Source organism: Trachurus trachurus, assembly GCF_905171665.1.
Source record: "Trachurus trachurus genome assembly, chromosome: 22".
Lineage (NCBI taxonomy): Eukaryota > Metazoa > Chordata > Actinopteri > Carangiformes > Carangidae > Trachurus > Trachurus trachurus.
The window spans coordinates 18555431-18580808 of NC_139907.1; the positions used below are offsets into that span (position 1 = coordinate 18555431).

At 41.9% G+C, this 25378-nt stretch overlaps 2 protein-coding genes across 5 annotated transcripts; one reads left to right on the top strand and one right to left on the bottom strand.

Moving 5' to 3' along the window:
• The first annotated feature begins 703 nt into the window (after positions 1 to 703).
• On the top strand, positions 704 to 3520 carry erg28 (ergosterol biosynthesis 28 homolog). The gene is made up of 5 exons (XM_083998698.1): positions 704 to 813; positions 954 to 1116; positions 2284 to 2374; positions 2459 to 2577; positions 2703 to 3520. Exons 2-5 carry the CDS (start codon positions 984 to 986, stop codon positions 2789 to 2791), a joined length of 432 nt encoding a protein of 143 aa, XP_083854824.1. The 5' UTR covers positions 704 to 813; positions 954 to 983; the 3' UTR covers positions 2792 to 3520.
• Positions 2987 to 21514, bottom strand: flvcr2a (FLVCR choline and putative heme transporter 2a). Of its 4 annotated transcripts, XM_083998694.1 has the most exons (12): positions 21449 to 21514; positions 17951 to 18641; positions 14525 to 14666; positions 11877 to 12017; positions 10931 to 10998; positions 10492 to 10595; positions 8789 to 8899; positions 7999 to 8104; positions 7794 to 7905; positions 7297 to 7361; positions 6014 to 6129; positions 2987 to 4910 (listed from the first exon to the last, which is right to left on the bottom strand). In XM_083998694.1, exons 2-11 carry the CDS (start codon positions 18581 to 18583, stop codon positions 6052 to 6054), a joined length of 1560 nt encoding a protein of 519 aa, XP_083854820.1. In that variant the 5' UTR covers positions 18584 to 18641; positions 21449 to 21514; the 3' UTR covers positions 2987 to 4910; positions 6014 to 6051. The 4 variants fall into 4 exon arrangements, with proteins under 4 accessions (XP_083854820.1, XP_083854823.1, XP_083854822.1 ...); XM_083998697.1 differs by lacking the exon at positions 8789 to 8899; XM_083998696.1 differs by lacking the exon at positions 6014 to 6129.
• Positions 21515 to 25378: the final 3864 nt, after the last annotated feature.

Sequence of the window (25378 nt, forward strand, 5' to 3'; positions counted from 1 at the left end):
CAACTGGTTAGCAACAGAGTACGGAGCACGCGCACTCGTCTCTCGCGGGCAACGTTCGATTGTCAACAAGCCTGAGCCAAGTTTTACGCTGCATCCGCATCCACGCAGCTTCAGGACGTTTTTTGGACGTTACAGCCACTGAAAAAGCTCCCATCCCCATGCAGTCTAATGGTTGAACCTCTTTTTATATAGGCAGTCTATGGTTCAACACCACACATGATCTCAAATGGCGTGTACAGACGGGAATCAATAACGACAGTGTGCAGTGAATCAAAGGATGGTCTTAAATTAACAAATTCATCGAGAAATAATCTTCGTTTTATGTCTCACACCATAACGCTAAGTGTGTATTATGTGCCGTGTGTGTGACATTACAGAGTAAAAACAAAGGAGAGATAAATTGAGTTATGAAATGCAGTTGCAACTAGCAAGCACACCCCAGGGCTCAGAGATTTAGCGAAAGCAAGCGCCACTACAGGTAACCCTCTTGCTCCGTGTTTGTACTCTTTGTTCGAATGCAGCCTAGCCTACCGTTTCCAGGTGATAGGACTGCTCGATTTCTATTGGCTAGTGAGCAAAGTAGGTGGGTTCTATCCCTTGAATGCGACCAATCATATCAATGGTATGACTGGATGGAACCATTCTTCGGTCTCTCCGATTGGTTAACCTTACAGTCCCAGGATTGAATGACTTCCCATTGTGACTGTAACACCATACTGTAGGCTGGCTCCACTGTGTCACTGTGTTACCTACGTTCCTGTGTTTTTTTAGTCAGGAGCATGGCCACACTGTAGTTTGGTAGACACCGTCCAGGTAAATACACGCACCGCTCATTGTACTTTTTATCATAACAGGTTCACTAATGGTATTTACCTGGTAATAGCAACTATAGCTCTGCTTTGTACCACCTGCTGTGTGCACTGAACAGACTGACTCGTCCTCCTCCCTGACAGGTGCGTCTCACAGACAGACAGACGGACAGGATGAGTCGCTTTCTGAACGTCCTGCGGAGCTGGTTGGTGATGGTGTCCATCATCGCGATGGGAAACACGGTGCAGAGTTTCAGAGATCACAGCTTCCTGTCAGAGAAGCTCTACACAGGCACGCCAGAGTTTGGTGAGCAAAACTTAACAGACACTACAGCTTGACAGTTGACAACACTAGGCATCACATCATCACATCTCACATCACATCTCTCAAAACATGTCAAGACAACAGTTTTAAGTGAATGGCGGAGCAGATATAGAGTGGTGTGTAACACCACCATCATTAGGCCAAAAGCAATTGCATAATGTCACAGTTATGTAAACAATCAGTAAGAGTCAGTATTAGAGCCACCACTGATTTTTTTAAAGACTAATAGGCTACTTCAACTAAAATATAGGCTATAGTCAGATCAAATCAACTTCTTTTCTTCTTCTTCTTTTACATCACTAAGTTACACAAACATTTTTATCAGTGGGTACCCTCAATCTTGACATTTTAGAATTTAAAGCAAAAGGTAAAGAAACGTCATCATGGAGTAGGCTACTGCAATTTTTATTACTAAGGTATTTTGGTTGCAACATATTGTAAGCTAATGCCTTCTTTAATGGGCTCAACTGACTAATAAAACAACTTCTTATTAAAGTTTGTGAATAAGTAGGAAAATTAGGCAGATTAGTCTACTGATTGTCTCATAAAGTGAAAACAGAGAAGGGATATACAGATCCAGGGTTCTCATGCGTCCTGGAAAATCTGGAAAACCTGGAAAATGGTTGACCAATTTCCCAGTCATGGAAAACACATGGAAAATGAGAAGAAAAGTCAAATGTCCTGGAAAAGCTTTAGTTGTCCTGGAAAATGATTTATCACATCATGACATCAGCTACCAGAGCTCTATTTGACTTTTTCAGACCCTGCTAAGGATTTCGTTTCCAAAAAACAACAAAAAAAACATGTTTGTGCTGTTCTATGATAAATTTGTCATCATTTCTAAGTATTTAAGAGATTATTTCATAAATTAGAGCCATAGACTGCACATCTCAGATTTCTGAGCGAGAGAATGAGAGAGGGGAATTAACCATAGAAACAAATGTATTAAATGTACAAAAGAACACTTCTGTAAAGTAAAGCATGAATGGAACAGGGGAAGAATCAGTGTATCGCGTAAAAAATGTGTGTCAGACTGTAACAGCTGAAAATGTCCTGGAAAAATCCTGAAAAACGATTTCAAGAAAAGAGTGGGAACCCTGAGATCATCATATTGTTTTCCATTATCTGATTTTTCTTTTTCCACCTCAGTGAACGGTCTTCAAGCTCGAACATTTGGTATTTGGACCTTGCTGTCATCGATCATTCGCTGCGCCTGTGCCATTGATATTCAGAACAGAACGTAAGGCATCTTTTCACTTCCTAAACCTTGTCTACATGTACAGTATTTATGTTCTCACAGCATGTGCCATGCCGTCCCCTGTAGGCTGTATCACATCACCTTATCGACCTTTGTGTTGGCGTTGGGTCACTTTCTGTCTGAAGCATTCATCTACAAAACTGCACCTCTGACTATCGGGGTCATGGCACCTCTCATTGTGGCAAGTGAGTGTGACAGTTTATGGCTTTCTAATCATTATGCCACTTTTATTAAATCCCCTTAAGTTCTATTCCATTAAAATATTACGTTAAATAAAATAATCCTAATATAGCATCAATGTGTTTTTCAGGTTTCTCCATCATAGGAATGCTGATCGGATTCCAGTGTTTTCCAGAGACACAAGAGGAAGTCGGAGCACGACAGAAGAAACGCAACTGAATCCCAACAGTTTTGGATTTTGTGTTTTCGTTGTCCAATGAGCCCAGCACCAACACCACCACACGGTTGTGTGAAGTGGACCGGTCATAGTGTGTCGCTTCCTGCCTTGACCCTGGATGTGCTTACACCTCCTGTTGTGACACTATATCAAGACTACATACACCTCTACCTTGATGTTTCTATGTTTTTTAACTGGAGATTTTACCCGTTAACAGTGCAATAAAGTGTTTGACAACAACACAGCAGCTGATATGTTTTGGTTAAACCTTTATAGTCTATTGCCATAAAAACTGTTATTTTGTTCTCAGACTTTTCCATTGTGGGTGAGTAAAATGAAATGACTGCAGAAACAATCCAGAGCGAATTGTTGATTGTTTTATTTCAGTAGAATATCACTTCCTATTCATTTTTGTAACAAAAGAACTCAGATGACTATACAATACAAAACTATGCTCTTCATTACAAAGTATCAGTAATGACTCCAATGTTTACTGTGCTGTGAAACTGTTTGTACAACCTTTGAATTTCTGCCTAATGATTGTCCTATGAAACCTTTTTAAAAATGAAATAATTTGATTCTATTTCAGTAATAAGAAACTGGTTATGCAGAGGTCTTGTTTCCAAGTGTGTAACTGTGTTTTTGCATCGTTTTTAATAAGTATTTAATATCCGATGCTGTTGGATGTGAACTTTGATTGTGATGTTCAGAAATAAAAAAAAAACTGCCAATTTTGGTTTTGTAGTAGTGTGGATCCATGTGCAGAGAACATTCACATACTTTGGTTTTATGTAAGAATCTTCAAGGTTGGAAGAAAAATAAATTCTTACGCCCATAAATACATAAAGTAACACTAACTTTAGTGATTATCCAGTTAGAGTCATCCAGTCATGTTTGTTTTGTTTTTGCTTCATTCATTTTTTCTATATAGCTATATATATATATATATTAGTGTTTGAATAAACACAACTGATGCACTTTGTAGTTCAAGATAAATTAAAAAAAATCCAATTAAAAAAAGTGGGAAAAACTCCACTCCTTTTCACAGCATTGTAAAATGTAGGGGGAAATGCCATTGAAGTAAGCATCTCATTAGCATCTCTCACAATCACATAACAATCATAATACACACAACTAGCCTTAACACATCGGGTACAACAGAGTTATGATAAACAGTACAAACACATGGTTACGTAGCATGAACTACATTTCTCAGTAACACATTTACAAGCTAAGAGTATCAAACAAAAACACTTTCTTGTGCAAAATGACGAGGGCAACAGATGATTTTGCCCTCTCTGTCTGTGTAGTGCTGTGCTGACATTCTTAATGTTCCAGATGCTCATCACCAAACGTCTCTGTGTAGAGATTGCGTACAGTAAAACAAGGACAATACTGACCTTCCAAAGTGTACTCAGATGCACAGCATCGATCATATTAATTTGTAATCAGCAGTAATCAAGAGGGACAGACGTCCGTGTGATCCTGAGTGGCAGGGGGAGGATGTGGAGAGCCTGGCTGCCATGACAGAGGATCACCTCATAGTCTTTAGTCTGCATTTAAGATGCATATTCTAAAAACAGAACACTTAATGAATACCTTTAGCAATGTAAAGACTGAGTTCAGTTACACACAATATTGGTTCAATATTAGGTACACTTACTTTAAATTTTGCTCATTAGATTCAGAGAACACAACTTAACACTAATCAGCAGGGGACAGTCAAAGGTTAGGAGTGTAATAAGTTGAATAAAGTTAAGGGGTGTAATAATGATGAAGTCACTAAAGTAGCAACTGGACTGCAATAATCAGATATGTAAAATGCCTACAGCAAGGCCAGAGGCCGGAGTGTGGCGTCCATACAGTACATCATGTTCAGGTCTGCTGGTTCCTTCACTAAAGCCCCACACAGGGCTGTGCAGCACCATTCACTTCTCCTAGAAGATATTTTTATCATACACGCACGTACGCACACAATGCACGCACGTTTATGCATGTTGTGTTTCTGCTTTTATCTCTACATGATGTTGCTGACAGAAGAGACGTCTGTCCTCCTTATAACTTCCCCTCTTTCAGGATTTCAGTCGGAGAGACGCCTCCTTCCAGGGCAGCGGTGGTTTTCTGGAAGAGACGAGGACAGAAACAACAACAGGTTTTAATCAAAACACACTAACAATCAACTCCACTCAACATCCAAAAAACAGAAGACAATAGAACATTCACACAGACAAAAATGCGGTGGCCCTGAGAGCTAAACACATTGCAAAGACACAAACAGGCCAGAAATTTAGAAAACAACTTTGTTAATTGAACCATGTGTGAGCTGCAAAAACTCACAACATGTCAAAGTGTTTCCGGGGACATAAAAAAATGGCGGACTGTGAAGCACACCTTTATAGAGTGCTGTTTGTGTTGTTCGTAAATAAGGTGAGTTTGTCTGGTTTACTCTAGCCTCAATGTCACAAGATTCAGATGTTATTCTGTTAGCCTCCATCTGTAGCCTGGCCCGTCACCTTTTTGTGTCCGCTGAAATGATTTGTAGTGCGTTTGTGTCTTTGCATGTTCTTTCTTAAGTTGCACTGTGTTGAGCTCTCAGGACCACCACACAAAAATGACCTTGTACGTTACTTTTAGTATGAAACAATTCAAAACTTCTCTTTCACCCTGGATCAGATTATTATAAAATAAATAAATATATTACCAAAAACCTCTCAGTAAGTTCTATCAAAAACCAAATGATGACCTTAACATTTCCTTTCAAAAGTTACTTTGGTTAAAGAAAATTTTATTTAAAAAAAAAAAATGCTTGTACAAAAAAAAGAGCACACCGGGAAGAACTTTGACTTTCTTAAGTATTTATTTGTTTTTCAGGATGCTGAAATCCCAGGATGAATGGCTTGTTTTATTCACAGTAACCTGTTTACTGTCATATAAGAGCTGGGGCAGGATGTGCTGCAGCTCAGTCATAATAACCTCAAGTGTTTTTCACACCACTCTTGGCTTCGGAAGAATAAATAAATCCTGTCGTTGTATAAACTCAAACACAATGAGGTTTGTGACAATATGAGTAGAGGATTGTTTATTGTCAAGTGTCACACCATTGTCTGTGTGTGTGTGTGTGTGTGTGTGTCTGTGTGTGTGTGTGTGTGTGTGTGTGTGTGTGTGTGTGTGTGTTCCTGGCAGTATTACTGAGGTTGAAGCTTGAGAAGAGTGTGTGCCCATACCTTGGCAGGTGTGTGTTTTGGTGTTAGTGTAGTTTGTGTCATGATGACTGACAATGCCAGTGGCTGCTGCACGATGTGGCCCCGTAGTCCTGCGCCGATGAGATCGACCCTGTAGGCTGGAACGATAGCTTTGCGTGTCACACCTCTGAGGGGCCCATGAGGGGCCGCCTCACCCCCCACCGTCTCCTCCACACCACAACACCACGTATCTGCCTCCACCAAACCCTGCACATCTAACTTATTCTAATACTAAAGCTAATAGTGCTGCATCAGTAGCCTCATCAGCCTTCACTGAGGAAAGGCTGTTAGATTTTTTTTTAGTTAAATATCCTATATATGATGCAACTTAAACATTTACCTGAATAATTTCTTGGTAATGTTTATTCAGATATATCTTTTTCACCTGTTTCATTAGTTATCTCACTGCTGCTCTTCCTATTTCTAACAATTAAATACAACTGGCTCATTAACAAAACAAAGACATCAGTGTTGGTCTGTTGTAGGCGTCTTATTTACATTTTGTTAGTGTGCAAAATTGTTGGAGCTTTCCATTTTAGATGCCTTTGTATTGTTAGAGCAGAAAAGAATGAGGAAAAGCAGCAATAAAAAAAACAGGCCCCAAGCTTTTCTCAAAGAAGAAGGCAGCGAGCAAACAGAAACCAGGCAGTGTGAAGTAATTTTACATCAATCTGTCGTTCATTGTTAAAAACTGAGATGGTTTTGAGCAGCTGGTGGCAACTGACTGTTGTTGTGAATTTTAATATGGGATATCTGACAGGAACATGAATTCATCTTTTGGATAATCTCCTCATAATTAAAGGATTATACCTGCTTTGTGTTTCTTAATAGTGGGTTGTGGTGTGTGCTATTATCACCGCGTTGCACTGATTTATAAAACTGATTAGTACAGATTACATATGTTTGACAGCTGTCAACTGCACCCATATGAAAGTGTTAACAAGCACAACTTTGCCACCGTTAACCTTTGTAAACATGCTGTTTGTTAGAGTGAGTTGGGGAGCTGTCAGACAAAAGCAGAGTTGTGCTGTCTGCAATCAGCGTTTGAGAGAAGAGGATGTTTTTAGTGAGTTTAGAGGGAGAAAAAAAAGTTTCCACCAGTGAGAAAGTGTGTTCGTGCTGCAGAGTGAGGACTGCAGGGAAGCAGCCAGCAGAGTGCATTCAGCCCAGAGCGCCAGGATGGTATCTAACACATCCGCCCTCTCCACAGGGATGTGAATAGATCCCATCGCTGACTTTCACGTAGCACACACAGAGGTACTTACACTCACTGTCTGCACCTCTGCCTGCTGGTTGGCCTTCTGCCGTCGGAGGTCAGACTTGATGAAACCTGTGACAAGCACAGAGGAGAGGGAAACCTTAAGATGCAAACCTTTAATTAACTGTATATCATTTTGGCAAGAACAATATCAAATTGTTGAAATCTGTAGAATCTGTAGTGATTCTTCTGTAATTCAAAGCATTTTTGGTTCAAACAGAAAATCACAAAAACTGAAAACACATTTTCATGTCTTTAACACAATGTAATCACACATCAAACCACTAGGGGGCGACTTTATTCTATGGAAGATGTGACTCGCTGTGTAAACAAAGCCAGCGATGGATTTAACAGTTGTTTTTAAGTTCCCTTTAATATCACGTGCATTTATGTGCTGAACAGCTGACATGAGTTCAACGTTCACTGTGGTAAGTGTTTCCGTGTAGTAAGCGCTGTCACAGGAGAGGTCTGCTGTTCAAAAAGACGAGGAAGTTAATATCTTACCTGTCATCACTGTCCCTATTAGCAGAAAGATGCACAGGAAGATGTTTCCTGCTAATGTGCCCCATTGATCAATGATCTTCCCTTGGGAGATGGTGAAAATGATTCCAAAGATCTGAAATGAGGTGAAAATAACTATTAGAAACCCAAACCAACATCTTTAATATTCAGTTGCATATATTAAGCCTGTGTCTCTACACAGCTCTACCTGAGCTGAACAGTTAAGCAGTCCAGATGAGGTTCCCTCTGATTCTGGATAGGTGAGCTCGACTGCAAACTCGAAGCCCAGAGGCAGATATCCTGTCATGAAGAAGCTGCAGAAAAACACTGGAGGTCAGGTTCAAGTCTAAAACACAAGTGGGCAATCTGCAGGAGTTTGATCCTTAACCGCCCCGACAAACAACAGCAAACAGCTTCACGCATGATTAAGTAGGGCAAGTGTATATTGCTGTACAACACATGCTGTCTGGGTTTCAGAAAGTGAAAAGCGGACAAAGGAATTGCTATGGAAACCAGTTATGGGCATAATCAGCTTACCATAAATAGCAATAATTGTAAGGACATAGCACGTGGACTGGAGTCAGAGGAGCATTAATTTTGTTCTGACAAAGCAGTAGCACTTGCCAGATGACAAGAACGTGGACTACATACAGCTTCACCAGAAGGTTAAGACTTTATTAGGCCTCTAGAGCCGTGAAGAGCTGTGGGCATCAAACGTGACAGACACAGCTCAGGGTCGAAAAGAAGTGTCATCAGACATCTCTAAGCAAACTTTCTCTCAAGCCTCTATTTGTAGGAACACTCTGTATCTAATCTATCCACAAAATGAAAAACCTAAGGAGACCATTAAGTGTAAAAGCTGTTAATCGCAACTTATAGATGAGTGAAATATATCAAATTTAGAAAACAACCAAATTATGACATTTAATTTTTACCTTCAGTTCCTTTCCTGTGATTTTTAAGACCGTAGTGACCTCTGCTCTTTAATGGTTACCTACCCTAAAACTCCAGCAGTGATAAACACCACCCACAGGTGACCCAGATTGAGGGTGAAAGCGTAGACGACCATGCCAATCAGAGTGAGGAGATACACAAGCAGGGTAGTCTGTCTGAACAAGAGAGAGGAGATCGAGATCAGTCATTATTATGTTTACAAAGTACAGTGACAACAAGTAACCATCATATAGAACTCGTAGCATTATGGGGTTTACACTAAAGAGCTATTAGGATTTCTAATAATCTTAGATAAATGTAATCTGATTTGACACTGACATTAATGTTTAGGAATCTGGATCTTGTGACAAGGCTCATGTTTGTAATCTGATCAGACGAAGGAAATCCTCTGGTGTAATCTAACAAAAGGTTTTCTGTACATATAGAACAAGTTTGGTGGTAAAAGCAACTTTTTGACGCAACTTAGTGCTATTTTTTGTGTTAATTACAAAAAAACTGCCTGGTTTTGAGACAAATGTGTTGTGTTTTTAGATGGATGTCTCACTGGAGTTGAAGTCCCAATAACAGGAAAACTTGTGCAGCTAGTGTGCTGCTGGTTTCAGTTATTGCTTGACTATCAACAATACTCCAGAGTGACTGAAGACCCCAGGCCATCTGCACAAACAGGCTTACTCTGGGGAAGCTGTCGCTTGTACAACCACGCGTAAAATATCGCTGCAAAACGTTTTTGTTAATATAACATAGTCCTTTGACTCTTTCCCACATGGGACAATAGGAGCGTGAGGGTCAACAACATGAATCTGGGCCTGACTGCTTTGACAGCTAAGCATCCAAATGGTATGTAGGGAATCTGAGCACCAAGGATTTTTTCTAATCATAATAATTTGCATGCCAGATGACTGAGGCTGGCGTACCAAATATTTTTACACTAAAAATAAAGTGTAAGAAAGGTTGATTTACTCAATCCAAACAAAAGCATGGTTGATCTGTGACATTAGCAACAAGATATCAATGTCAGTTCTCGCTTTTATGGTTGTATTATGACTGTTTTGCATGTTTAACACAGTGGCACCAGGACCAGTAAGAGTAAAGCTTGTCAGTTCACATAAGCAGAGAGGGACATCAGATAGGAAACTCACTTCCGCTGGATTCTCATTTGTGCCCACAGTACCTTTAATTCACTCGGACATCTTCCTGTGACTGACTGTGGCTTTGAAAGACATTCATGCAAGGAGCCCGTGTTTTAAAGGCTACAGCTACAGAGAGACTGCAGCGAACAAGAGTGAGTGTTGAAGTGTTGAAGACTAGTGAATCATGTTGGAGCACTTTCTCTCTCAGGTTCCAGTTTTCTGCCTGTAGCATGTGGATCTGCAACTGCTTCATTTTGTTTGTTAATTAGCAAATGTTAGCATGGCAAACTGAGACGGGGAAGATTACAGCTAAATTGCACTACATACACATGCCATTGCTCTGTATCACTGATTTCCTTGTGGACAACTCTGATAAAAGGGAATGAATGAGAAGGGCCTCATTTTAACGTCCATGAGGTGGTGCATGAAAGGTCAGCAGCCTTTATTTGTCAGAGGACTGCAGCAGCGTGATTAGAGGGAACGCTGTTTTGTGACGTCAGCGAATGGAAGAAAAACCACAGGGGATGTTTTCAAATCTCGGTTCCTCGTCAGCATCTGGGAGGATTACCTAAACTGCACAAAGCGTTCTGGTGAATAACAAACTGTGTTTATCTTACTTGTAGGTTTTCGTCTTGTCCAGCCAAATGCCACATATGAGGGACCCCACCATGCCCGCAATGACAATGGTCAGACCAATTCTTCCAGCGTTCACTTCTTCGCCCTGAGATTGAAAACAGTGACATTTCTGAGCTTCAGACATCTGTTACATTTTTGCACCCTGCTGTTATCTTGTCCTGGAAGCACTTGGCAATAACAGTTCGACTCCCAGACTTATGTTATCTGTGTCAGGGTCATCTGCTTGTCAGCTTTCTAGCTACTGGAGTTAGAGGGAGTCAGACAAATGTACATGCTTGGCCCACTTACTCTGGGGATATGGTGTGAGCGACCGACAGCAAACAAAGAAACATAGAAAGTGAAGTAGCTAAGTATGCTAATCTGATTAGAAATGAAGGACAGGGAAGAAAGGGAGGTGTGTTTTCCAGCACATAGACTTACAGGATAGTGTTCAATGATCATCCTGTTCAGCAGCGTGGAAACGGCATAGAAGCAGCCGACGTTCAGGCCTGCAGAGGACAAATATAAAAAGTCAGTCTCTATTCTGAGAACACCTGTAGGGAAATGAGAGGCGTCCAGATGGGGCCTCATCCCCGACCTAAAAATACTGCTAGAAACCTCACACAACAAGTTCAAAGTATCCCCTAGCCTTTGTCACTCCTTGATTAAAAGCATTGTGCATATTACTTGCCAATATTCACACATGTTCAGGATTCTTCAAACCCCCAATCATTAAATAGTGACCTTTGAGCACAGAATGTGACATCGACCGACCTTTAGATCAGTGCTACACATAGGCAGCGTATTGGCCCATGTGTCCATGTGTTATGGTGACACATACTATACTCATATCTGCTCCCCAGCTGATTAAGACTGTGACTCTGCTTATATCTATTATGACGTAACGTGACATTTTTACACCTTCTTTACCTCTTGCATCAATAAAGCAACAACATCCGAGGCACTGAACAGTGGGGTGATCTACGCGTCATGATGATGTAATAAAGGCACACCGTTAGGACACTACACTGACTTGGACTTCCTCCTCCTCTTCTTGCAGCTAAATAAAACCATGTAGGGAAATTTTATGTCAGGGAATTAGCAGCAATATGACAGATTTACCCTCTGGGTCAACTTTTGGACTCTCTATGGAGTCATTAAATGATGAATGTGGCAGATCATCCGTCATAATGTCACTGTAAATTGAATATCTCTGATACCAGAAAGAAACAAATAAAAATAGATCAGTTGTTAATCAAAATCATCACTGGATGTAACCCTAACTGCAATTAAGACACAGAAGAATCTCTGTATGACGAGGTGTCATTAATCAAAGGGTTTCTGGACCACCAGTCTGTCTGTGTGGACACAGCAGGAGGACACCCACCGTAGCTGACCACCAGAAGCATAAAGGGCTTGTTGCGCAGCAGCCTCAAGATGGAAGCCGTGTACGAGTACTCATCCGGGTGGATGCTCCTGGCCTGAGCCTGGGCCTGTGTGGGTGGGATGTCTGGTTTCTCCTGAAACACTGGAACACAGACACACACACAGCTCTTCAGATATAATATATCAATTCAGTTTATGGCATGATTGTTGATGAGTGTGATTGTGCACGTGCTTGTACATAACAGCAAGCCGGGGCTGGACATTCCTCTGAAGATAAGACAGTTCAGCCTTTAAACATTTGCACTGTTGTAAGTGGTGACCTCACCAGCTACTAATCCTCTATCAGTGGGACACACCTGTTGTCAATAAGCCAACAGATGAGTAAGCTAAACAAACAAACCATTATAATCTTTATTATTTATTTATTTAACTGGCCGCTGTTGGCTGTGTGTGTTTTTCTATTTCTCTGTACTGACGCCAGACCTGCCGTCATGGGGTCATTCGGTACAGATGACCACAGCCCAGGACCAAAGGCTGAAGCACAACGGAAAAGGTCATCACAGCTGGGGTTTCCCCACAGACAAGATGGCTCGTCTAGCCGCTAGTCAATATCAACCGTTTGTGCAAATGGATGTTGATGTTAATCCTTTCACTCCAGGTGAACTTTGAAATACACTTGTCCCAAGGCGGCACAAATACGGTCCGGACCAGAGGTGCTGGCTAAACAGATGGAAAGTCTGGGTTCACAAACAGACTTTGATTCTCTCTCAGATTTGGTTATTGACCATCATTAGTCAGACTTTGGCACAATGACTTCTGGGTAAATTATTCAAAATAAAACCCCACCAAACCATTCTGCTCCGTTTACCCCAGCAGGTTATTTCTGTCTTTTAGAAGAGTTGCCAGAGTGGTTGGGAAGAGAAATCTGGAAAGTGGTTCCCTTCTCTTTGCTCTCTCTCCATAACAATATTATCAAACCACAAAGTATCAGCCATCTTTTTCTCTTTTTCTGATGTTGATTGCTACTAGATACTCAGTGAAATTAATTATTACCGGTCTTCCGACTGATGTTGCATTCCATTTACCATTTATTTGGACGCAGGAGCAGGGAGGAGCATCATATCCGAGTCGACCATATTCCAGTCATGAGTAGGTAATCATTTGAAAAAGCCTCTGCTCACTGTTGATGCACAGAGTGGCCATCTTGGATTGGTTAATTAAATTTCTCTGAGTTGGGATTACGACCTCAGGTGGCGTTTCTGATGACGCAGCATGTTGTGAACGCGGAAAAATTAGACTTGCAAGTTCTAATGGAGCGCACCATGAGTGGGATGTCTCCTTATTTTGACGGAGAATGAATCAGTCTTTGTTTTTGTGACTTGCCTTCTTAATGCCAGCAACATTAAGACTGGACCGACACCACAGAGCAGTCTGACATATCTTTGTGAAACCAACTCCAGTGTGATTACCTATCCAGTTCGTCCAGGGCTCAAAAAAAGTGTAGCAACTGGAGCCGCAAGAGTGGGTCAAGAGGGGACAGCACAGCAGCTAATGATTAGAGAGATGCAGGAGAGGAGGAGGAAGAGGAGGAGGAGGAGGAGGAGGACAGGAGCCAACACTGGAGGAGCCAGCTGGAGCAGAGGCATTTGAAATCTGTATTAAATTACTGTGTTTACTGTATCAAATTTGTCATGGCTTGGTTGAGTCAGATGCTTAATATGGGCCATGGGGGCTCAGTTTTACCATTATAAGTTCATTAAGAATAAACAATTATGTGTTTATTGTGAGTGATGGGACCAAATACTTCGTCCATATGCTTTTTTAAATAAAAAAAGACAAAGTCAGCCCCTGTAAAATAATCCCAGTGATCACAGAGAAACTGGACTCATCAACCTTTGTCCTCACACACGATCAAAGCTCTGATTGAAGAATCTTTTTTTCTGAGCCAGTGAGCATCTTCCCGAAATAAACGGTGAGGCTTCGCCGCGTTTCTCTTACTGTCAGCGAGTCTTAGTCCTTCACAGAGGTGAAAGGAGGATTTATTCAACAGAGCTGAGGGTGAAGACGATTTCACTTCCATGACTCCGGGAGTTCATGCTCGTATTTCACATCGTGTCCGAACACATCTCATCAAAAGGTGGACAATTATAGCAATTATCGCAGCTGCTCATCTAGTGGACTGTAATGCGGTTTAGTTTTCAGTAGACAGCACATCTCATGTCAGGGAGACTCAGCTCTCTAGCAGTGCTGCCCGAGGAGCCCAGCATCAAAATAAGAAGCTCTAGCATATAAAAATGAATGAAATTTTATGTCAAATAATGGTTTTTAATGTTGTAAAAACTATTATTGAGAGTTGATCGTGCTCTAATCTAAAAAATATCATTACAATACCAAATAAAATCACCATAAGGGACGAAAGAGGTCGGTGAGGTAACAGCTTTGCCCCAATCTCCACCACTGGAAACCACAAACTGTCACGATGACTTTATCTGCGTTATATGTTTTCACAACCATGACTGTGGGAGTTATGTGACACTGAAAGGCACTTGCACTGGGTTTCTATTGTGTGAGTGAGTGAAGGGACCTGACATCTCTTCCCCACTCCACGAGCCCGTGGATGGGAAGAGTCGTCTTCCCTCGAAGACTCACCGATCACCACCAGGACGAAGATGAGGGTGGCCACACCAGCGCTGATGTAGAACATGATTCTGATGTGGTGCGCCAGCTCATCCATGTCATCCACATTAGGCACAAGGATGGGGGGGACCAGAAACCCAATTGCGATACCCATCTGTAGGTGAGAGGCCCAAAATTAGAAAAGGATGCTGTGCTTTCAGTCGACGACCACACACACGCACACACACGTACACACGCACCAACAGATGCATTCACATAGTTAAAGGGGGAAAGCATCACTACAAAAGCAGTAAAAGTTTGAAATAAAGAAACAGAAAAGAAAAAGGGAATTGAGTCTTTCAGGAAGTTCCCGTCTGACTGACATTTGACTGCTGAGCATTTGTGAGTGATGGTCTACCCGCTATTATAAACACATCAACAATACATGCGTATATGTAGCTTATGTAGCTTATTATTACACTCAAAACATGTCAAAGCAGTGACGTTAAAGGACTGACACCCCCGTACCCCACCCCGCCCTCAGGGCCTTGTGGATCTGTGACGTGAAGTATGGTCGAGGGAATGGTGGGGGGGGGGGGGGCGGGCAGTACTAAGCTTTCCAAATTTGAATACCACATGAGTAGTGCCCACTTCCTCAGCTTCCTACAGCCTCAAGAACAATCCAGAGGGGGACATCAGCCGAGGTCCCTCCGCTCTATGGGAAAGGTGAGAGAAGGAAAAGGGCAAAAAAAAAGTGACGAGAGACACGCTCCTTTAAGAGGAACAAACCAGTGAACAGGGTCTGAAGGGTGCAAGCACAAGAAATATGTCAGACCCCTTCAGGCCTCAGGGGATGTTACAATCAGCATGATTTATAGATCTGCAGCTGTTAACCGTCTACAGCACACACAGACACTCTTAGCACTCCACTCTACTGATGTTACATATCTAACATGAGCTATTTTAACAATCGTTAACTTACCTTGTGGTCATTTTGCTAGAGAAAGCTTTGTAAGATTTTCACAGGAGCCTATAAAAAGATCTTTACAACAGAATAACTGCAGAGTCATCTTTGTTAAAATCACGCTCACACATCATCCAAAGCAAAGAAAGAAACAACATTGTATTTCCTTTTTTAGTGCATATTGATAAGAAGAGCAGGTCTTGATAACTTGTCAAAAATGCAAAACAAGCTTTTTCTCAACTGGTCCAAATCAAGGATGTCCTCTCTCTCTGAAGTTAGTGCTGGCACACAAACTGGTGATCTGTTTGATCTTCAAAGCATCTCGGGCTTTTATGAAAATCCTACCTACTTTTTGTTAGTGTGAACTATTTCTAAACATCTAAGGGGATATGTGAACTACTTGAGTCTGAAAACTTGGAAGTATTGGGTTTAGGGACCGGAGCCAAAGGGATAAAGTCATGGTGAGCGAGCAAACATCAACAACAATGTGTACTTTTATCTTCAGCAGCGGGGAACTGGACTAAAAGCACAAAACAAGAACTCGCACGACAATGACCGGTACGCAATGTTTGGCCTCAGGCAGGTGAGAGAGGACACACAAATAAAGAAACCACAGTTTGGCCTGTTCAAAGGTCATGTGTCTTTTGATAGTCTCTGTTTATGCATAGTGTTATGTTATGTGCATGTTATGTTTCGTGTTAAGCATAGTAGATTGTGCAGAGTTCACAGGGGAACCATGTATAGACTATTGAACAGGAATTCTTCTGCTTGTGCTGCATTCACTGACTGTTTGTACTGGCTTGTATGTAAAGAATAATGTAAAGGTAAATTCAATCACGAGGCCACATTCTTCCTCTGTGTTGCATTGCATTGAAAGTTTGAAACCTTTAAAAAAATGTGTGTCAACTTATGTTGGTCTCCTAAGGCGGAAGAGACATGAAGAATGACATACTGAAAATGTAATTACATTAAGTTTCACATCACTTAGTAACTTAAATACATATTTTAGTCATTTAGAGCTTGTTCAGAGCTGCTTGTTTCAACTCACGCGCCATCCTCCTGAGTAGGAAGAACAAAAAACACACACACACTGCCTTAAACACACTCCTGTTGCTGCCTGTGTACATTGTGGGTGTGTTTGTGAAGAAAATCAAACACAGGTGAAAGTGGAACCTTTTTGATTTAATTAGTTCACCCAAAATTCAAATTTCACTCATTATCTACTCACCCTCATGTCGACTAAGGGTTGGGAGAGTCCTCCGTGCCTTCTCTGAGTTACGGGTGCAGCAGTGCATGTCCATATGACGGTAGCGATTGGAAAAGCTCACTTTTCTTCGTCCAAAAAGACACACCAAATAACATCCAAATACCTCTATAGTGCTCGTCTGTAATGTCCCTCTTGTATTGAAGCTCCAACATGAGAAATTGTTCCAAAAAAATTAAATAAGTCAGTATTTTAAGCTTGTTTGTAGCGGAAGCTCCCAGTGTCTCAGTCTCAAATCTCGCGCAATTTGCACAGACACAGGCAGAGCAGTGAACTGAGACACTGGGAGCTTCCGCTACAAACAAGCTTAAAACATAGACTTATTTATTTTTTTTCGGAACAATTTCTGATGTCGGGGCTTCAATACAAGAGGGACATTACAGAGGAGCAGTATGGAGGTATTTGGATGGTTTTTGGTGTGTCTTTTTGGACGAAGAAAAGTGAGCCCCATTCGCTACCGTCATATGGACATGCAGTGCTGCACGGAGCCCCGCTGTTACTTCAAAAAGGCACGGATGACTCTGAAACTTCTCCCAGCCCTTAGTCGACATGAGGGTGAGTAGAAAATGAGTGAAATTTGAATTTTGGGTGAACTATCCCTTTAATATAATTTCAATGGATATTGTCCTGTGTTCAATAAGTGTAGTTATTTACAGTAATAGCAAAAATATATCCCTCATTTCGGCACTGTATGTTCAATAGGCTTTTCACTGGGCATTTGGGAAATAAGCTAAATGTGGACAATGAGCTAATAGCGTCTTCCCTCAACTTCCTTCAGACGACACCACACACATGCTGAGAGGAAGCGTGTGAAAAGCCCTGAAACTAAGAAAATGCTTGTTTCTGCAAGTTCACATGCATCACTTCTCTAAGAACCTTCTCACTGTTGCTGGAAGCTGAAGTGGCCACCAGTCATACGCTTTCTCCAGAGAGTGATTCACTGTGTTAAACCTGCTGACTCAAGAAGAAGGTTGGAAACAGAGAGACTCAGTCACATATTAAAGGAGGCAGGCGCTGACATGACATGACATGACATGTGCCTGCCCGCTTTTAACACGTGGCCATTCAGATGTATTGCAAAGAGTGTTAAAGATGATAGAGCTTTCTTTCGCTTTCTCACAGTGACCAACACACACACACACACACACACACACCAAAATGAGAAGTGCACCACACTAAACAACACACTGCAAAAGACTTCCCACAGTCCGGCAGGTAAACAGAGACACACCTGGTTTCCGAGAACGCCAATGGAACAAGCCGTGGACACCTCCTGCTGCCCAAACCACAAGGACGCAAGTCTGGATGGGATGCCCAGGATGTAAACCGTGGCCACTGAACACACAAACTGGCCAAAGAAGGTCATGGCGAACATTTCGGGGTGCGCCGAGCCGGTCTTGATCCAAGCGCCTATGCAGTTGAAGGCGGACCCCACCACCACCACGTCCCTCATGCCCCGGTTGTCCAGCAGCCACATGACGGGCAGGATGAGGGGGATGTAGGTGAGGAAGTAGATCATGGACAGCCAGTCGATGGCGAGGGTGTCGATGCTGAAGAACCGCATGAAGATGTTGCTGATGATGCCGTACTGCAGCCACATGAAGGCGTTGCTCATGGAGTAAATGCTGAAGATGAACAGCATGAGCCAGCGCCGCTTGTACAGTTTGGTCTCCATCAGTGGAAAGAGCTGCGCAGAGTCCAGGGCCGAGGGCTCGATGAGGTCGCTGCTGTCTCCCAGAGGCATGTGGTAATTGTACTCCCCGAAACTTGTCCGCAATGTCCTGGTCGGGGTACAGTCGCTGCCCCCCCTGTCCTTGCCATGGTCGTCCGTCCACTCGTCAGGGAAATCATCCTGAGCGCTCATGTTGTTGAACTCACTCTCACTCTTCCCTTTTTCTTCAGACTTCTGTGGCACTTAACAGCTGGAAGGAAGAACAAATATTTCTCCTTGTGTGTGCGCTCTCTCTTAACACAGCCACAGTTCACCTGACTGGCCCTTTCTACCCAGCAGGTATTTCCTACTCGCTGATCATAAACAAGCTCGCCTGCCGTGTCTAAAGTGGAGATTACTGTTGATTACTCTTGTTGATTTAGCAGAGGTGGATCTGGGGTGCAGTTTGAATATAATGAGCTGCTTTGGAAATTTCTGATGCCTGTCAACAACAGCTACATAACCTGACTGGCTTTTTACAGGTGCCAGTGCCCTTCTGACTGCTCTGGTATTTAACATCTCTTTGTTGGTCACATGATGGTTTTCTTTTGTTTTTTTTTACTTGTCATTTAAAACTCCTCCTCCCAAGTTGTCATACCATCAACTAGAGTGTGGCTGGCAGTAGTTGGAGCCTAAGGTGTGACAGGTCTGGGAGAGAAACTTGATTTTATTGCTAAAGTTAGGCACATGATACTCACATACAGATGTGTACAGAGGAGCTAAAGTCCGTTGAGCATGTTGCTTAACAAAGACGGTAAGTTCATCAGACACCTGACAAACTGTTAAAGTGCAGAAACGCCAAGACCAAGGAAATGGATCATCATTTATCAAGCATTACCCTACTCAGCCATTTGTGGTAAGAAAACATGCAACGCAAATCAAGGTGCAGTGCTTGCAATACTACACTGATATGAGAAAATATGGACCTAAATCCTGCCACAATATGGGATGTTTTAAGTGTCTGTGTTACTTCAGAAGGAGGCCATTAGAAGTAAGTTTGCCTCTGTGCTCAAACACAGGCTGAGGGTATCCTGTTGTCTGCAAGATGGTTATTAAAGCAAAGTGTTTGTGGTTCTCAAAGTGGATTTACTGACGCCCCAGTGACCTTACATTGCATCGTCTGTCATTCCTGTTGTCTTGGTTCATAAACTAACCCATTCAAAAGGAATTTATACATAAATAAACAGACTGTATCAGGTGATAAGTGTAAGAACTGAGGAATTTCATACACTGTCTGTCCTACTGTTGGGGACTAAAATAAGTCATGTAGTAACACATGACTTCATTAGCTACAATAATGAAAATCGCATCAATCTCCTCCCTACAATGGATACATGCTTTATCACTAGTTGATTAATAATCTATTAAAGAGCCAAGTACTAACTTCTTGTTTTTGGTAACAAATGTGGACACATGAAGTCCCCATAATGAGTGATAAGATTAGTTAAATGAATGCCTACACACTGAAATACCTGTCTGAGTTATGGTATCTGAATGACATATGTAGGCCTCAAATGTTTACAGCAGGCGACCCTTGAGAGAGAGCGATATGACCTCTGACCTTTGTCCATGTTGCTGAAGATAGTGCCCACAGGACTGAGTGACTGTTGGGACACAGGCTGCTGAGCTGACACTGGTGAGCAGGGTTAGAGGTTAAAGGGAACAGTGAGTGTCTATCAGTCAACAATAGAGAAAACTGGGGCATGGGGGCAAACTGATCGTTTCCATTTTAGATTACTTCATTTGATAGATATTGTCCTATCATGCAACAGGTGTTAATGAGAAGTTTCCTAAGTGATAGATCTGCATTTTGTCTGTCAACTAGTAAGCTGGCTGACAGAAAAATGATCTGAAATTGTTATGATTGATTAATCAAATTCAAACAGCAGATACTGATCAGTTCCAGCTTCCTAAACATTTCTGATATTCTCAGTCCAAAACGGAGCATTACTGACATCAGGAGGAGCTCTGGAAACCTGTAATGGGCATCTTCTGCTATTAGCAATGAAGAAAACAGTTTGTTGCTGGTAGTTTATTCTGTATTTAGTTATGTATTTATGTTACTTTTATTTTTCTCATAATAAAATCAATTTCATACCCTGACCTTTAGTTATTCACTCAACAGACTGACTGATATTGTGAATAGCCTATTTAATTAAATACTACTATGTATGACGAATGGCTCCAGTGCTGTTTACAACACAACTGAAATATACTACCTAGCTATAACTACTGTATTTAGAAAGTCCTGATGAAAGTAATGTATACAGTAGATCTTTAGCATCAATGTAGTTGTTTAGTAGCCTATCTATGATGATGAATTGAAAAGGCTTTCCAGGATGCTGATAAACAAGTGAGTGACATGTAGCCCCCAGTTGTCTCTATTGTTGGATTAAGGGGGGGGGGGTCTTCAGCAGCTCAAACTGACTGGAATTTCCCTGTAGTGCCCCTGCCGTCTCCAGCCCCCAGCTGCATTACCTACACCACCTCAGGTCCGTGAATGGAAGAAGTGTGGTGAAGAAAGGTAGGCTATACTAACACCCGTGTCATTACACTGAAACCACGGCCCCTGAACGCACCTCTTGCTCATTCCCCCTCCGGCGTCTTTAAGGAAATACTCCGTCACAACCATACGAACTCACGGCGTGTTTATAATAATAATAATCACTGTATCTTAATGTGAGGCACAGCAGCTGATCGAGGTTGCTTTGTTGGCAGCGCACTCGCCTCATATCCGTAAAAACAGCGCAATAAAACGTTTAGTTACAGCAGACAGGACGATCATAAAAACATTCCCAGACTGGTTTTGCTCCACAGCTAACACACACTTTCGGTATTTGGAGTTTGAAGCGCCGCGGCGGTCACATTACGCTGCGTCCCAGTGATGAGACGTGACTAAGTGAGCTTAGTATATGAATAAGTATATAAACCCCAGCAGCCTGTTATTGTGAGACAACATTATGGTATTAAAAAAAAAAAGCAGACAGAGCTGAAAACAGAACCGTCAGTTTACCATACCTGGAGACACGGCGGCATTGACATAGCTACTATAGTAGTACACACTGAACCTATGCACTGTACCAGCAGAAGATGGCGAAATTGTGCAGGCAGTGAACACGTCATTTCCCATTTGGTTGCCACCCTCAAAAACAAATAGGCCAGGTTACAAATAAACACTGTCCTGCCTCCACAAATAATGCTGTCTGGGGTTGGTTCACACAAAATAGTAACATAGGCAATTATAAAATAAGTTCTTTCAGGTTAAATTAATTTCCCTTGTATTTTTAACACCAAAAATTGGACACTGTAGGTAGACTATTGAAGACCTGGTTGAGTTTTTGTTTTGTTTTTTAAACTCCATTTACTGAAAACTTACACACTATCTGTTTATTTAGACAGATACAGTTTGTTACTGAAATTCCATATTCAAAATTGTTTTACACAAAATCAACCTTATTAAATGCAACGACTTTGTTAAACCAGTGATTCCAGCCTTTCATTCCTCCCAGAAGCAAACTATCTCAACTTGATATGTAATCAGTAATGGTAAAGATAAGATAACACACAGCTGTGAAGCAGCCCATAAAGTTGGGACAATTTTGTTTTCAGATACATTCCTCTTTGTGTTATAAATGTTAATTGTGGTTCAATTTTCACTGTGGTATGTTTGAAAGGGACTGATTAATAAGGTTTTGAGAAAATACACACTTTATCTATCAGGAATAAATCACATTGACACAATCATTTCATGAAAAGAAGTGATATATTTATGGGCAACAGTGATCCTAAGTAAGGAACCGGACTGGATCAAACCACCCTGTAAGTAGTAAGAACTATAGGTCCACCTCACACAGCTACAGCAATGAAATGCAGTCTAACCATTGGTAGTATTTAACTCTGATTATTTTTAATGGATAATAGATAATGGATTTTTGGCCAGAACAACTACTCTCATCTTTGATACTTCAGCAGTATTTCACCGTTCCTCAACACTCTTCCTTAGGATTGATGTTAAACACAGGTCAAAGGTTACAGAGAGCAATGTTGTTGACATGTTTCTGTATGTTTTTTTATTATTATTATTATCTTCTAACTTCAGTAAATGATTTCTCCCACCTCAGAAGAGTGGTGCAGACTGAACATGAAGATAACGCTTCAATGAATCTCAAAATGTACCAGAAAATAAGAAAAATCCATGAACCATGATAAGCTGTTTCAAGGTAAGCTGGAGCTGTAAGTATGTTGATAAGCTTTACCACGTCAGCAAACACACTCACACACAACCACACACACACATTGAGTCTGTCTGCCTCTGTATTTCAGACTGTTAATAAAAGGTAATAATAATAATGGCTTACATTTATATAGCGCTTTTCCCAACACCCAAAGCACTTTACAGAAACCATCATACCACATTCACACCGGTGGTGGAAAGCTACGTGTGTAGCTGCCATGCACGCCAAACAGCCCCTCCGACCACCACCATGATCATTCATACGCTTTTGCTCAAGGCAAGGTGGGTAAGGTGTCTTGCCCAAGGACACTACGACAGTGACTGGGACAGAGCGGGATTCGAACCACCAAGCCTCTGATTATTAGACGACCCGCTCTACCACCTGAGCCACTGCTGCCCTGGTTGGTATCAGTTCATGTTCATGCTTCATGTACAAACTGCAGAGGGGTTTTCCAGACAGCTGAAACATCCTGCAAACTTCCTTTTATGTAAACCTTTAAAGGAATTTGATCTTGCATACAATTTGTCAGTGTTCAGAGGAAAGAGGATGCAACCAACATGTGACATTTACTAGCAGCAAACACAGCAAGTTAGGCACTGGCATTTTGACTCTCTGTGAATATCTGAGGTACAAAACCAGTCAAAAGTTAGAACCCATTAAAATTTCCAGCTGTTAATAAGATTTACAAAACTCACACAAGTGTTTTTGAAGCTAAGAAATAATAAATACAATTCAGAAAAATCATCCAAACACTAATGCAGAGATGTGTTGCACTTGTTTGCTTTGTTTTGACCTTCTAGTTCATCCCAAACCAGCTCCATGAGTTTTAAGCCCTGCTCTTCCATCACGTGAAGCCACAGTCTGCTTCTCTTCTCTGCATGCTTTTGGCGTTTTGCTGTCATCTATATGAACCCATGATGAACCAGTCTGTCAACCTTTGATATACATTCTCACCATACACATACAGAGGTTAAATGTTGCTGCCGTTGTGAGTCTACAAACACAGGATTAGTAAGGCATCAGCGAACATTGTCACCTGTGGGTGTCATTTGCATTAACTTTCAAGGCTTCATTTACTTCCATTGCAGCAAGAAAGCTGTAAATGACCAGTTTACCACTTACCTTTGCACCGTATTAACTAATCAATGGGAAAATCAGGGTAACAATGTCTTCCTCCATGAGTAAATAAGGACTTTAAACAGCACTTGTGTTATAATGTTGGGTATCCTACCACTCACACTTAATTCCTCTAACAAGATTATCTGAATGTTTTCTATCCAGAAACCCCTGTGTATGTAATTCATTCAGATGAGAGATGACTGTCCTGATCAGGTTTAGGCGTGATAGGCATCTGCCCTGAGCCCACAGACTTTCAAGGTACCAAAAAAGTCCCACTGTGTGTCATTCGGGTGGAAGGATGAGCAGGGGTCAAATGGGGCCAGTAGCTAATATCAAAGACTTGAAAGTGATGGCTTTGGATCATCTTTCAGGCTACTAATGAAATTAAAATTACATTTATTCGGGTGTTTCGGGCCAAAAACAAATCAAACAGAATATTGAGATCTATTGCAGTGATACTTTCCCTTAGGCATCATCATGCATAATAAACTCACTTGATTTCCAAAGACTCCTATGGAGCAGGCGGTGGAGACCTCATCAGCGCCGAACCAGACCGAGGCCAGGCGGGAGGGCATCCCCAGGATGAAGACCTGGGCCAGGGAACTCGCACACTGTCCGAGCATGGTCACCCAAAACAGGTCCGGTCTGGCACTGGCCACTTTGATCCACGTCCCCGCGCAGTTGAGCGCGTTGGCCAGCAGCGCCGTGACCCGCAGCCCTTTCTTATCCAGGAGCCAGGTGACCGGGAAGATGAAGGGGATGTAGGTGAGCATGAAGACCATGGACAGCCAGTCTACAGCGAAGGACTCCACGTTGTAGAACTTCATAATGATGTTGTTGATGATGCCGTATTGGATCCATTGATACGCGTTGCTCAGAGAGTAGGAGCTGAACAGAAACACGACCAACCAGCGCTTCTTGTAGAGGCGCGTAGCGGCAGCAGAGCCGCTCTCTCCGTTTGGGATGATGCTGTTGCACTCAACCTGCTCCGCGGCATCAGCACCTTTCGCTTCCAAACGTGGACCGGTCTCGGTCGCGTCCTGTGCGATGCTGTCCAGTGAGGCTGCCGCATTATCAGTCATTCTCTCTCAATAGAAAAACAAAAAACAAAAAAAAGAACGAGCGCACTTTGGGGGGATTAAGACTTAAAATCTCTCCCAGTAATCTACTTCAGAAAACTGTCTTTAAAAGTGCGAAAATGTAAATCTCAGTGTCAATGGAAATAAATCAATTTGACACAGCCAACATTGGTTTGCTGTCCTTACAACATTACTGAGATAACTTGAGACTTATCAGATGTAGGCTTCATTCCAGAGGACTGACCTGCTCTCCACAAGTTCATTCAATACTTGAGCTGCCGGAGAAATCCCCTTTATTACTGCCCTTGGTGCGAGCTGACCCGACTTTTACTCCACCCAGCTGCTGAGATAAGAAATGACAGTGACTGTTGACTTATATGTTCAGAAAAACACCTTCCAGCCAACAGACACACAACACATACTTCTACCTGTTTTATCCCTAATCTCCTATAACAGATTATCAGTGTGCCACCACAGTATTCTTGTCAATAATATAGCCTACTTCTAATTTATTA

Excerpts from the sequence above, each read along its gene's own strand:
- flvcr2a (XM_083998694.1), bottom strand. The coding sequence starts at position 18,583 with ATGAGCGCTCAGGATGATTTCCCTGACGAGTGGACGGACGACCATGGC. Across the intron at positions 10,999-11,876 it reads GCTTCTGGTGGTCAGCTACG|GCCTGAACGTCGGCTGCTTC; the intron begins GTGGGTGTCCTC and ends TGTCCTCTGCAG. Across the intron at positions 10,596-10,930 it reads TGATCATTGAACACTATCCT|GGCGAAGAAGTGAACGCTGG; the intron begins GTAAGTCTATGT and ends TTTCAATCTCAG.
- erg28 (XM_083998698.1), top strand. The coding sequence starts at position 984 with ATGAGTCGCTTTCTGAACGTCCTGCGGAGCTGGTTGGTGATGGTGTCC. Across the intron at positions 1,117-2,283 it reads CACAGGCACGCCAGAGTTTG|TGAACGGTCTTCAAGCTCGA; the intron begins GTGAGCAAAACT and ends TTTCCACCTCAG. Across the intron at positions 2,578-2,702 it reads GGCACCTCTCATTGTGGCAA|GTTTCTCCATCATAGGAATG; the intron begins GTGAGTGTGACA and ends TGTGTTTTTCAG.